This window comes from Belonocnema kinseyi, chromosome 2 (genome assembly GCF_010883055.1).
Source record: "Belonocnema kinseyi isolate 2016_QV_RU_SX_M_011 chromosome 2, B_treatae_v1, whole genome shotgun sequence".
Classification (NCBI taxonomy): domain Eukaryota; kingdom Metazoa; phylum Arthropoda; class Insecta; order Hymenoptera; family Cynipidae; genus Belonocnema; species Belonocnema kinseyi.
Genome location: NC_046658.1, coordinates 101,646,172 through 101,661,535, shown reverse-complemented (window position 1 = coordinate 101,661,535; position 15,364 = coordinate 101,646,172). Strand labels below are relative to the sequence as shown.

Genomic DNA, 15,364 nt, shown 5'->3' with positions numbered 1-15,364 from the left:
AAGCGTTGTATAAAGTAAGTAAGGGAAAACTATCGATAAGAAATAGAGTAACTAAGGGAACTAGGGGGCAGTGAAAGGAAGTTGGGAAAATCAGGGAGATAAATGAGGGGGAATAGGGAAACTAAGTGGAAGCTTAAAATCTTACGCAACATTGGGGGAATGGGGTATTCTTGTCTATTGTTACACTAACCTTAAAAGAGAAGGAGGTTCTAAAAGAGCGTGACGTAATATGGGCGACCCCGAACGCACACTGAGAAATATCTTTGCAGAACACAAAATAAAATATATAAAAGGAATGAATGGTTGAGAGCCAAATTGGAAGGAGGAAAGGAAAATCGTTATCTTCACTTCTTTTGCGAGTTTTTTTGAACACAATAGAGGCACGTCTCTAAGAGGCTGAAAAATGGAGCGATTACGCTTGCGGGTAGCGATCGGTGAGATGCAGAGACATGCAGCGGAAAATGAGTAGAGGTGGGTCCGGGCGGTCGGTATAAGTATCAATAATTGAGCACCGTGGGGTGGCTGCTGGCCATTTAGCGGTCGGACGAAGGGTGGCCAAAGGGTGGCTCTAGGGTGGAGGAGCGTGGGTGGGTCTATGGCTATCGGTGAATGTATCGCACGGCGAGGCCTGCTATCGACATGTCGACGATGCTAGCCAGGGCTGTATATCCTACGATATAGGAAACTATCCTAGCCGCGATCGTGATACGCGGAAATACCATCTGTCATTCGTGCGCGTGCTTCGTGACCCTCTTCGAACTCGATAGTGGTCCAGGTCCACCTTTGTTACGATATTCCTCCATCCCTCTTTACGCATTTTTTCTTTCTATTTCCCTGCCCTTTGGATCTGTACCGGAAGTATCAGGAGTAACATTCCAATTTCAACCCCTCAAATATATCACCAATGAAGAGATTAACTAAATTAGCTGCAATCGGAAAATTAGGTTGTTCTTAATTTTGGATTTTTGATTTTATTGGATATATTAATTAACATCAATTATAATAATTAAAAAGGTTATGGAAATTATACATGTAAAAAATAGAACAAAATCGCAGCGTAAGGACATTTTGCAGAGAGTCTGTTACTTCTTTTGATTTGGGGTTTTCAAAATCTAAAAAAGAAATGGGAACCATATAAAACCCTTTTAATGATTTGGTAGTTACTGATTTTTAAACTTAAGGAATTAAATACAGAAATTATTTAAAAATTAAGTTTATTTTTAAGATTCAATATTTAAATTTAAATAAGAAATTCCAGGAAATTGAAAAAATCTTGAATTAAATAAAAAAGTACACCGTATCGAAGGTTTGATCCAACTTTGGGTAATCTTTCAAAATCCTTGAAATCTTTGTTAAATATTTTGGAATCTTTCTGAAATTTGGTGAAATCTTTGAAATCTTTATGAAATGGTTTTGAAATCTTCTTAAATCTTTTTGCAATTTTGAAAGACTTTCTGAAATCTTTAAAATCCTTGTGAAATTTTTCTAAGCTTTCTAAAATTTTGGTAACATTTGTGAAATTTTTGTTAAAATCTTTGTGAAATTTAATGTGATCTTTAAAATGTCGGCAGAATTATTTTGAAATGTTTCAAATTCTTTTAACACATTTGTAACTCTTCTGGTATCTTTAAAATTTTGTTGAAATTTTGGTAGCATCTCTGAAATCTTCTAAATCTTTGTGAAATTTCTGAATGACTTCTAAAACGTTTGCAAAATTTGTGGAACTTTTTTAAATTCCAGAAATCATTGTAAAATTTCTGTGCAATCTTTTGAAATTTTTGTAACAAATTTAGTTTGGACTTTAAAATCCTAGTGAGATGTTTTCAAATATTTGGAAATATTTTTGAATATTCGAAATCCTTTTGAAATATTTGTGAAATCCTCGTGCAATCTTTTGCAATCTTTGTGAGGTTTGGGAAAATTTTCTAAAATGTTTCCAACTTTTGTAAAATCTTTTAAAATTCTTGAAATCGTTGTTCAATATTTTGTAATCTTTCTGAAATTGGATGTGATCTTTGAAATCTTGGTGAAATTATTTTGAAATCTCCTGGAATCTTTGTAAAATTTTGGAAATTTTCGTAAAATTTTGAAAGCCTTTTTGAAATCTTTAAAATTTTTGTGAAATTTTTGAAAGGTTTCTAAAATGTTTGCGATCTGTGTCAATTTTTGTTTTCAAATATTTGTAAAATTTTATGTGATCCTTGGAATCGTGGTAACATTGTTTTGAAATCTTCAGAAATCTTTTGAAATATTCTAAACTTTTCGGGAATCTTTGAAATCTTTGTGAAATTTTGGTAGTCTTTCTAAAATCATTAAAATCTTTATGAAATTTCTGAATACCTTCTAAAAAATTTGGATCCTTTATTTTGAAATCTTCAGAAATCTTTGGAAATATTTTAAACTTTTCTGAAATCTTTAAAACCTTTGTGAAGTCCTCATGGAATGTTTTGCAAGCTTTGTGCAATATTTGAAATTTTTTAAAATGTTTCCATCTTTTTTGAAATCTTTTGAAATCCTAGAAATCTTTGTTCAATATTTTGGAATCTTTTGGAAATACGGTGTGATCCTTGAAACCTCAGTGACATTGTTTCGAAATCTTCTTAAATCTTCGTTAAATGATAATTTTTTTTGTTGAAATTTTGGAAGTCTTTCTTAAATCTTTAAAATCGTTGTGAATTATTTGAGAGCTTTCTAAAACGTTTGCAACCTCTGTGAATATTTTTTTATTTTTTTGTGAAATTTGATGTGATGTTTGAAATGTTGGTAAAATTGTTTCAAAATCTGCTAAAATCTTTTGCCATTTTCGAAAGTTTTCTGTAATCTTTTTAATCTTTGTGAAATTTTTCTAGTCTTTCAGAGATCTTTAAAATCTTTTTAAAATTTCTGAATTCCTTTTAAAACCTTTGCAATCTTTCTGAAATTTCTTTAACTTCCTCTTATCTTTGTAAAATCTTTCTGCAATCTTTTGAACTCTTTGTCAAATTTTGTGTGATCTTTAAAACCATAGTGCGATGTTTTAAAATCTTTAGAAATATTTTTTAATCTTCGAAACCCTTCTGAAACTTTTAAAAACTATGTGAAATCGGTGTAAAATTTTTTAATTTTCTTAAATCTTTGTGAAATCTTGGAATTTTTATGAAATTTTACAATTCTCTCCGAAATCTTTCAAATACTTGTGAAATTTTTGAAAACTTTCTAAAATGTTTGCAACATTTGTGAAAGTTTTTTTCTAAATTATTGTAGAATTTGATGTGATCTTTGTAATGTTGGAAAAAATGTTTCGAAATCTTCTTAAATCTTTGTAATCTTCTTGAATCTTTTTGAAATCTTGGAAATTTTTATCATATTTCAGAATTCTATCCGAAATCTTTCAAATCTTTGTGAAATTTATGAAAACTTTCTAAAATGTTTGCAACATGTGTGAAAGTTTTTTTCCAAATTATTGTGGAATTTGATGTGATCTTTGTAATGTTGGTAAAATTGTTTCGAAATCTTCTGAAATGTTTGGAAATCTTCGAATTTTTTTGGAAGTCTTTCAAATCTTTGTGAAATTTTCGTACTCTTTCTGAAATCTTTGAAATATTTTGCGAAATTTTTAAATCCTTGAAATACTTGTAAAATCTTTGAAACCGTTTTGCAATTCTCAAAAGTTTTCTAATATGCTTGCAACTTTTGTGAAATAACTTCTAATCCTTGATATGTTCCCGCAATATTTTGGACTCTTTGTCAAATTTAGTGTTTCCTTCGAAATTTAGGTTATATTTTATGAAATCTTTTTAAAACTTTAAAATCTTTTTCTTGAAAAATTTCTAAAATCTGTGCCCGATAATTTTGGAATCTTTGTAAAATGTGGTGTGATCTTTGAAATCTGCGCAAGATGTCTTGAAATCTTGAGAAATATTTTGAAGTTTTCGAAACAATTATAAAATCTCTTAAATGTTTTTTAATTATTTCAAAATCATTTTATATGCTTAACATCTTCGAAATCCTTTTGAAATGTATGCAATCTTTTTAAAATTAAATCTTTTTGAAGTTCAGGAAATATTTTCCAAATATTTGAAATTTTGAAATCTTTGTGAAATCTTGTGGAATTTTTTTATGATTGTAAATTCATAAGAATTAAACATTATTTAAAAACAATTCAAGTTGAATTCGAAATAATGTAAATTAATTGAGAACAGTTTTAACGACTTCTGTAAAATTGGAGTGAATTTAGAAGAATTTGTGAAAATTAAAGATACTTGGAGAGAATTGAAAAATAATTTGAAAATCAAAAAAGTCATGTTCAGAATAATATTTTGTTTGAATGAAAAAATCCTTTCTTCAACATACGTAATTTTTCGATTTACTAGAAGAAACTTCAAAATTAAGAAAAAAAATTATTAATAAAAAAATTTCTGCTTTTAACATATTTTCTGCAAATGAATCTTTTCTTTCAATAAATAAACTTTTTTTTAATTATTCAAAGATAAGTTAAGTAAATTTAAAGAGAATCAGAAAAATTGGAAGAAATTCATAAAAAATCAAGATGAAGTGAAAAGAACCTATAAACAGTTTAAAAAATCATTGAATCCATGAAATTAGAGAGACTTTTGAAGAAATTAAGGGAATAAAAAAAATGCTTATGAATTCAAAGAGAAACAAAATATTTCAGAATTAATTAAAAAAAAATCGATTACATTGAATTAAGTGACTTCAGCAGAATTCAGAGAAAATGAGTCAGAAATGTTGAAATCTGCAAAATTATATCGATTTAATAAGATCTTAAAGCATTGAAGGTGAATTTGTAAGTCTTCACATGGTAAATTGAAGAAAAAATTAAAAATCTAAACAATTCCTATTAAATTCCGTTGATTTAGTGAGAATTCCATATAATTCAGGGTGAATTAAAAAAAAACTGAGTAATAGTTACAGACCCAAATTCAAATTTAGTAACCCTTTTGGGTGCTCGGTGTTAATTTATTAACAGAAAAGTGAGCTCTTCATTTAAAAAGCCCCAATAGTGACTTCATCTGAAAAATTGATTTGTGAACAAAAAAGTGACATGTAAATAAACATAAAAAATTGTGAAAGATACAGAATTTCTGCCACTGTTTACTACTTCTTAAATTATTATCATTTAAACTATTTTAAATTATTTAAAAAAAGTATGATTTAAACTATTTTAAAATTTGAATTATTTAAAAAAATGATTATTATTCAAACCGAATAATTTTTCTATTTTCTATGTGAATTTTTTCAAGCATAATAACAAGAATTTTAATCAAAATAAAAAGTAACGAAGGGAAAACAGACTGTTGGAAATTACTGTGTAGAAAGATGTTTTAATATTTTTCCATTCTTTATCCTTTGTTTTCACTAGGACAATGCATCATCTATTTGTGGTGGTAAATACAAAAGCAAGGGTGGGAAGGCTTTAAACCAACACGGTGTGTTCACATTTATATTTTTAAACAGTACAAAGATTCTTTACACAATTTTTCGCCCATTAATAACTTTAGGGAAGCTCGGTGTAGAAAATTTGAGGCTTTATTCTTTTTATATCAGTACGAGCTTTTTTGTGTTATTGGAATGTTTAAATTGAACTCAATTGTACTGGAGTAGAGAATCGGAAACCGTTGTTCCAAACAGAAAGCGGATTCCCCAGAATAAATTCCAGTTGGTTTAACAACACCTGACCCGATCAGCAATCGATTATCGCATCGAGAACATCCCTGGTGGGGTAGGTATTCAATTGCCCAAAGTTCATTTTGCCTAAATCTCATTTCTAGAAAAAAGGAGGAAAAACAGGTTTTTTTAAATTTTTAATGTTGACCAATGTTGACCCAAATGTTGACCAATATATGGGAATAAGTCTAAACGCAAAGTAATTTTTTATAAACCATTAACAAGTTGTCCAGCGACTTTGAAAACCTTAAAACTCGGGAAATCTCCTTGAATTTTTGACGAGACCATAAATTAAAGTTTTGCTTCTTCTGAAACAGTTATTTTATTGAAATACGAAAAGTAATTTAAATCTTTTAGTAGATTATGAAAAAAACATCTCGTTAAGAAGAAATCTTGCTACCGAAAAGCTTTTTATTTATCAAGATATAATTTGTCTGTTACTTGTTGCAGAATAAATAAAGAGATTTCTAGCCATTTTTTGTAGACTTTACTAATTATTTTATAAATTGCAATGAACAGACTTTAATATTGTAAATAATTCTATATGTTTTAAATTTTCTCTCCGCTATTATAGAATTTTTTGTGATATTCAGCTTATAAAATATAAAAATTTAAGTTGAAAATTTTGATATTAATTTAGTTTCCGAATTAGAATATTAGAATTTCAAAAGGTTTCAAATTATTTCAAATATTTCGAAATATTTCACGAATTTCCAAGACTTAAAAAAGGCCTGTAGTTCAGATTTACAACAACAATTTCACAAATTTTTTAAAACTTTCAGAAGATTTAAAAGATTTCAAACATTTTAAACATGACACAGTGAACCAGATTTTGAAAGTAAACCATATTTATAAGATTGCAATAGAATTTACACATATGATAAATATTATAATGATTTTAAATAAATATAAATGATTTCATAAAAATTTCATACAGATTTCAAAAGAATAGAAAAGTTCCAAAGATTTCAAAAAGGGTGCACTTCGCCAGATTTCAAAGATTTCAAAACATTTCGAAGATTTGGAAGGTTTTAGCTAAGGTTTTAAATAACTCAATGATATTGACGAATAAAAAAGATTTCACACACAAAGATTTAAGGAAAATTTCACAAATATTTCAAAAGATTTAACGAAGTTTTCACAGCAATTTCCCAAAGATTTCGAACATTTCATAAAGATTACATGGATTCCAAAGATTTGAAAAAGGCGTGTACACCAGTTTTCGAATATGGAAATTTTTTTTTTTAATTCTAAAAAGGGTATAGTAAACTAGATTTCTAAGATTTCAAAAGATTTTACACACATTAAAAATATTTTAATGTTTTCAAATTAAGAAAAAGAAGATTCTAGACAGATCTCACAAATATTTCAAAGATTTTATTTAAAAAGAATACAATGCATCTCAAGACTTTAAACAGGGTATATAGTACACAAGATTTCAAAGATTTTAAAACATTTCGAAGATTTTAAACGATTTCAAATATTTCAGTCGTTTCACATGAATACGAAAGATTTACAAAATATTTTGGAGATTTTAAATTAATTCAAAAAGTCTCAACAAATTCAAGAAGATTTCAATGACTTCAATGACTTCAAGCGAACACAAACAATTTTAAAATTAAACATGAAATAAAGCTTTCACAAATATTTCGAAGATTTCATAAAAATTTCAAAAAATTGTATAAAGATTTCCGATTCCAAGGATCATGAAGATTTGAAGGATTTTCAATATTTTACAAAAATATAAAAGTACTCTAAAAGATAACACAGCAATTTTAAGATCTCTGAAAGATATTAAGTACTTTAAGAGGTTTCAGCGAATTCAAAAATATATATAGAATCATGTAAAATCTTTTAAAATTTATTACATTTAATTAAAACCTTTTAAATCCTTTAAATTTGATTTAACTACTCAAAATCTCTTGAAAATCCTCAAAATCTTTGATTTTTAAAAAAATCCTATAAAATCTCTTAAAATTCTGTTAAATAGCTTTTTAATAACTTCTTAGTAGCTCGCTTGACATTCTTTTAAATTACAAAAACTGTCTGAAAATCTGATGAAATCTCTTGTAAATACTTAAACTTTTAAAAATTATTTTTAAATCCTTTGAAAAGGAACTTTAAAATCCCTTTTAAGTCCCTAGTGACTTCTTAAAATCACCTTTATCTTTCGAAATTCTATAGGATTTCCTGAAAATCCTTAAACCCCTCAGAATTGTTTTAAAATCCCTTTAACTTCTTTTAATTTACTTAAAATCTTTTAAAATTGACTAAAATTAAATAAGATCTCTTAAAATACTATAAATTTTCTTTACTTACTCAAAATCTTTGAGTTTTTTAAATCCCTTGAAATCATATTAAATTCATTAAAACTTTCCTAATAACTTTTTAATAAGTCGCTTGATATTCTTTTAAATCACGTAAACTGTTTTCCAATCTGATCAAATCTCTTGCCAATGCTTAAACCTTTTTGGATGATTGAAGAAACCTTTGGAATTTTTTTAAAATCTTTAAATTTTCCTGCATTCTTTTAAAATTTTTTCAAATTCTTTGAAATCATTAAAAATATATTGAGAGTTACTAAAATTACTTAGCTTAAGAGATATTCAGAAGTTTTAAAAGGAATTGATAATAATTAAGAGTTGTCAAGATTTTTCAAGAATTTTGTAAAGCGTGCAGAAAATGAAATACATTTTTTCAGGTTCCTAAGAAAAATTAAAATCATTTTTTATTTCGAAAAATTAATTTCCAGACATTATTAAAAAATTTGTTTACAAAATTACAAAATGAAAACAAATAAAAAATTAAGCAAATTCAAGAAATATTTAGTATAATTAAAGAGATTCAAAATAAATATCAAACTTTAAAAGATTTTTCGAAATGTCGATTTCTAAATATTTCAAAACTAAATATTAGGAGTTTTAAAATAATTTCGAAAGTTTTCAAGAGAATATATGAATTTTCTTTAAATTTTTGGGAAAATTTAGAGGAATAAAAGGTTATCTTTTTTAAATTATGTATGCTTTTTGAAAATTTTGAGAAAAATTCGATTCAGTTAAAAATATTTTTAGAAATTTGAGACGTTTTAAATAGATTAGAAACATTTTTTAAACTGGGAAACATTTTCGAAAATTTATAAAATATTTCTTGATTTCTTCCTAACTTCTAAGAATCCCAAACATCTTTTAAAAAGGCTCGAATTGTTTGTGATATTTTCTAAAATCCCTTAAAATAAAAAATGTCGTTAAAATCTTCAACATTATTTACTGACACGTCTGAAATATTCAAAAACCTTTTTTTAAGTTTTCTCAAAAATTTTATGAAAATCATATTTATACCAATTAGAAAATAAACTTATAAATCTTATCCCCTTGGTCTCAATTCTCAGAATTCAATTTCAACATGAATTTATTATAACAATTTGAAAAATAATTTTCGATTTCTTCAAGAGTGACTATACAAATGTCCAAATATTTTAGCTTATTTATAAAGTCTATTTTATTAAAAAAAATATCAAATTTAGGAGTTCGTTATTTGATTGTATTAGGAAATAATTCTTTATGATTTATAATAATTCTTGTTTGCAATATATAGATATAATAATTATATTTATTTTAAAGTAGCATTTTATTGTAAAATAGCAATAAAAAAATTATTTCTTCATCGATATATTTAAAAGTGTTTAAATATCAGGGAATAATACAAATTAACGACAAAAATTGCCGAAAATATAAAATTGCTGCATTATAAAAGAAATGAATTGACAAATTCCCATTAATATTTCTATTCACGAAATTTAAGTTTGTCGAAAATAATTAATAAATGATTAATTAATGATTGATTAAATTGTTTGCCTTCTCTATAATTTCATAAATAGCTTATACACTAATAATCAATTAGCTATGTTCAGCAGTTCTGAATTTCATAAGTTGATCTCGAAGTCGGTGAGTAACAGTTTTGGATATTTTTGAATTTGGGATTTTATTTTTTTTCAATTAAAATTCTTGTCGTTATTTGAAATTTAGAAAATTGTATAATTCGGCAATATTATATATTTCAGGCATTTTTTTCATTCATTTTTGCATTCGTTATTTATTTTCGTACTATATTTATAAGTTCTGCATATAAATGCAATTTTATTGTTGCTCGAATTATGAAAATTATGCCGCTTTTTCTTATATATTAAACAAAATAATTTAAAACCTGTCTATACAATATAGATAAGAAATGATTGGAAAGGGTTTTTCATATTTATTTTGTAATTTTGATGCATTTTTCCTGTGGTACTGCATGCTTTTGTAATAGGAAATTACTACTAGCGCCGCCGCACGGCCGCTTTCAACTCTCATGACACATTTTTTATATTGAGCAGTGCAGTGGAAGCACCCCCATGATTACGACACATTATAATTTTTCGTGATGGATTGTCTAATCGCACACTTTCCAAATTTCCAAAAATAATTAAAGAAGTGGCTTTTCTATCGTAAAAGCAAAGCTGTCACAATTTTTGACTTGGTTTTGCCGGAATATATTTATTTGAGTCAAAATGATGTAGTATTAGAATACTCAATTGTTTTGATGTCTTTTCGAAGTCGGATCCGAAAAGGTTGCACCATGCTTTCCGTTTTAACCTCCATTAGTGACCCAACCGTTTCGTTCTCCCAGGAATTTAATGTTATGTAAAAATATCATAACCCACCCTCTCTATGGCCTTTCCCCTGCTACAAGAAACTCGGGATATTAATGTTCACCGAAAGAAGGAGTAGGAATGGATAGGCTGGGAAGTGCAGGAAAACGGCACCGAACTGAACCCAGATGCTCACCGGAATTCTAAATAACTCTGCGCGTTTTGCGCTCAAACCAGCGAATAAGTAATAACATTTCCTTCCTTTTCTCTTCTCTTAGCTTTAGCTGATACAAGAAAACATCTTCCCTTCTGCCTGCATAAGCTAGCGTCCGATTTCGGTATTTTAATTGGCCTCAGGAAGAAGCTTTGGCAAAGTCCCGGTATACGCCTATCTTCGCTTACGAGAAAACTTGAACAATTTCTTCAAAGAAACTTTCCCGCATACGCAGATGTTTAGGCGTAGATAAAAAAGAACCAAGTGAGGAAAAATAGATTGCCCTCGATCCCTCTTGTGTTCCTGGTCGAATTAAAAGAATGCATGGATGATGATTTACACTCTAGGGTGTTGGATAATTTACGATACGACCTTTAGATTATTTTTAAATCAATTATTTTATTTATGTCAGATTAAGTTTGATTCAATTTATTGCTTCAATATATTTCTTAACACCTCATTCCTATTATTGAATGTTATCAAAAATCTTTATTTGAATTAATTTCATTTTAAAAATGAAAATGGGTAAAAATCAGTAATACAAGAATGCATTAACATCAGATGAGATCTTAAAATTAAATTTTTCTGAAAAAAGATCTACTTAAGTCGTTCCACTAGAAATGAAACTACAGAACTTCCGATTTCCGGTAGGGTGCTTTTCTAATTAAGCTATTAGAGACATCGAGAGAAGAATCTTTTTTCATAAATATACGCTATTTTAAGCCTGATGTTACATTTATGATACAAGTGATTTAAAAGAATCTGTATTATTATCAGAAATAGTTACTACCGGTAAATGTAGATGTCATTCTACAATCTGTGGAACCAGAAATAAAAGCTATCGATCAATGATAATACAGATTTGGAATGACATCTACATTGATTCAGAGAGACTAGTTCTGATGATAATAAAGATTCCTTTTAATTACTCGTATCATAAATGAAGCACCTGGCTTGAGATAGCCTATCTTTCCGAAAAAGGATTTTTCGATCGATCTCTCTGATAGCTTAATGGGAAAGCACCCGGACCGAAAGCGGAAGACCTGTAGTTCGATTCCCAGTGTGGCAACTTGAGTAGATCTTTTTTCGGAAAAATTTAATTTGACCAAATTATCAATCTGCTTACTTTGTAAAATGTTTTTAATGAATGTTTATACATCCACTTAATTCTGGAATGTAAGTTGTTATGATTGATTTTCTCAAATTTATTTATTATCTTGTCAAAAATGACGTGAAGTATTTTCTGTTATTTTTAGAGTTAACTTAATCGGTGGCTTTGATCAATCTAATTGATAATACAGAATGGTTTAAATTAATCGGATAAGATGTTTTTTTGCCATTCTTTTCTTATGATATCGTTAGGTATCGTGAAGCAGTCAGATATCGTCAGTCATCGTGAATTTTAGAAAAGTAAAACTGGAATAGAAAGAAAAAACATTAGATAATATATACGAAAATCTATTTTTTATTTTTTAAATTTCCCAAATCATAGAACTCAAATAAAATAAAACACTCTTGATCTCAAAATCGTGCCAGGTCTAAATAAGCGCTTTTACCTCTCTACGACAAAATTAAGTAATGAAAAACTGATTGGAAAATATTACTTAGAATCGAAGGACACTAACTTAAAGGTAGATTTTAGAAAAAAATGACTACCTTCAACAATATCAATTTTGCATCTCCCCAGTTTTAAAGTCCTGTGCGAAAAAAATAATTTTGAATGCATTCATAGAAATATAAAACTTTGATTCGATTAATTTGTTTTTATATGTTTTATTCTAAAAAATATACAAATTATTTATTTGAAAACCAGCATAAAATGAAGTCAGTTACAACAGCCCCCCCCCCCCACTCTTAATTTTCGGGTTTTCTATAGCCCACTGAATTGCGTCGTAAATGTGCTTAAATGCGCCACCGATAAAAATTTAAATCACATGGTAACCGAGTTATCAGCAGTCGACATGGGGGGGGGGGGTGAAATTTTTCTAAACCAATAAAATTTGTTCAAATTCATCATACCTATCTTTCATAACTTCAAATGCGCTCAAATGCGCCGTCACTAAACAATTTTGCGCTAGGTAATTAACAAAGATATCATGTATCGGAGTGAGGGGGGGGGGGCAGTGTAACGCAGGTGTTAAATCCTAAACAGTGATGTACAATATAAAGATGAGGACATGGATTCATTCGTCTTGAGATGCGCTCATATGCGCCATAATTTTTTTTTAATTTTGATAATTCCCCAAGATATGGGGGTAACAAAATTTTACGAAGTGATAACCCACAAAATAAAAAGTTTGCAATCCGCATTGATGAAGGGAGTTTTTTTATTGGGTTTTAAATGCGCTTATATGCGCCATCAAATTTTGTTAAAAATCTTGAAAATTGCCCCAGATATAGAGGTAACAGAATGTTACGAAGTGATGACCAACCAAATAAAAAGTTTGCTATCCGCAATGATTGAGGGAGTTTGCGATTGGGATTAAAATGCACTCATATGCGCCATAAACCAAAAAATGTGGCGCCACATTGATAACCGAAATGTCAGCGATCAAAATAGACGGGGGGAGGGTTGGCGTCATTTTTCTAAACTAATAACATTTTTTCAAATTCATCACACCTATCTTTTATAACTTTCAAATGCGCTCAAATGCGCTACAACTAAAACATTTTGCGCTAGCTCATTAACACAGAAATAATATTTTGAAGGGAGTAGAGGGGGGGGCGGTGGCAGTATAACGCAAGTGTTAAATCCTCATCAGTGATGTGCAAAATAAAGTAGAGGACATGAATTTATTTGTTTTGAAATGCATCATAAATTTTTTTTTTTTAATTTCGAAAATTGCCCCCGATATAGAGGTATCAAAATTATACTAAGTGATGGCCAAAGAAATAAAAAGTTTGCGATCCGCAATGATGAACACATTGATAACCGAGTTTTTAGTGATCGAAATGGGGGGGGGGCGTAATTTTTCTAAACTAATAATATTTTTTCAAATTCATCATACCTATCTTTCATAATTTCAATTCGTTCAAATGCGCCTTCACTAAAAAATTTGCGCTAGCTAAATAACAAAGATATCATATTTTGGAGGGGGCACGGGCAGTGTAACGCAGGTGTTAAATCATCAACAATGATGTGCACTATAAAGTTGAGGTCATGAATTTATTCGTCTTTAAATGAGCTCATATGTGCCATATTTTTTGTTGTTGAAAATTTTGAGATTTGCCCAAGATATGGAGGTAACAAAGGTTTACGAAGTGATGACTAAAAAAATACAAAGTTTGCATTATGAAGAGCTTTTCATATAGAATTCTAAATGCGCCCATATGTACCAATTTCGAAATTAACAAGAAACCAAAATCAATCCCCTCGTTACCACTTGTTACGATCAACTATCCGATGATATCTCAAAATAACTTGTATGTAGGTATGTATCTATATTTAATCTCTCCCCTTTACGGGTTTAAGGCACTACGCTCCCTGTACATAAAATTTACATTCTATCCTTAATCTAAGTTATCAGATGCGTATCTTCTAATATTTCGCCCTGCTTAAAATTAAATAATAATAACGAAAAATAATACTGATAAATTTAGTAATGAGTGATCTTCCAGGGCTTTCGCTTCCTCTTACCACAAAAAACAAACGTTTATCAAGATTTTGAATTAAACTTTCTCTTTTTTTACTTCTCTTCCTTCTTTTCCGCCCCTTTCTTGACAAGTGGTACCACCAGCCCACTCAACTTCTCTTCTGGCCACCCTTCTACATTCCATTCCTTGTCGCAGATCTCTTACATGCCTTCCCTGACCCCTTCTCCTTCATACTTCAACACTTCGTTCTCCATACCATCTGCTCCTGTAGCATTGTTCCGCATTAATCTATTGATTGCCGCATCCACTTCTTCCCTTCTTATTCTATTCCCTACCTCCATTTCCCCTTGTACTAACTTTCTATTTTACCCTATTATCCTATTTTATTCTCCCCATAACAGACCCTTGAAATAATCTGTCCACTCCCCCAATTATATTTCTTCATTCGCGCCCTTCTTTCCTCTTCTTTACTTATTTATCACATCCCAAACCTTACCTTCTTTGATCGCTTTTTATACTTCTTCCTTGTACTTTTCCCTTTCCCTTTTTTCCCTTTCTAGCATCATCTCACTTTCACTTTTTCCCCTATTATACTCCCCCTTCTTTATTCCCTCTATTCTGCATTTTCTTACACACTCTTTCATTCTCTCTTCACTCTCCTTACATTCCTCGTCCCACTAGCCTCTCTTTTCCCCTTCTCTTTCTCTCATCCCTTACCTTCTCAATCGACCCTTTCCATCTTTTCATTAATGAGTCTACTCCTTCCTCTTCAATAAACCTAAGCTTGTCCTTTTCCATTTTTCTTTAAACTCTTTCAGTTAATCTACTTCGCTGGCTCCCATTTCCTTGTTCCTTTCTCTAACTGCCTCGCTTCTGTCCACCACCTTTTAGTGCAGCTATTACTGGGTAGTGGTTAGACCCAATTACATTACCTACTATCATATAACTTATAAAATTCCTCATTCTATCTTCCGCCCGGATATAGTCTATCACTGTCTCTCCCTTCTCTACAAATGTGATCTCTCCTTCCTCATCTCCTTTCAAATTGCTATTACATATAGACCATCCTCTTTCTCCAATTATGTGAAGTAACCTCCTCCGCTCCCTGCCTAACTCCCTATGCCTGAAACTCCTTATATTTGCTTCCTTTTCTCCATCGCAAGTCACTTCCCCCTTGTTCGCCAGCCCATGCACTCAAATCTCCTCCTATCAAAACTAACTCTTCTTTCTTTTACCCCATCCAGCTCTCAATTACTCTCCAA

The 15,364-nt window shown here is 29.6% G+C and overlaps 1 protein-coding gene across 1 annotated transcript in view; it reads right to left on the bottom strand.

Annotated features, from left to right (window-relative positions):
• LOC117182920 overlaps nucleotides 1-14,443 on the bottom strand; it is a 36,832-nt gene extending 22,389 nt beyond the window's left edge. Inside the window, exon 1 of the mRNA XM_033376033.1 lies at nucleotides 14,307-14,443. Within this exon, the coding sequence (XP_033231924.1) occupies nucleotides 14,307-14,443 (137 nt within the window). The remainder of the gene's footprint in view (nucleotides 1-14,306) is intronic.
• Between the last annotated feature and the right edge of the window lie 921 nt (nucleotides 14,444-15,364).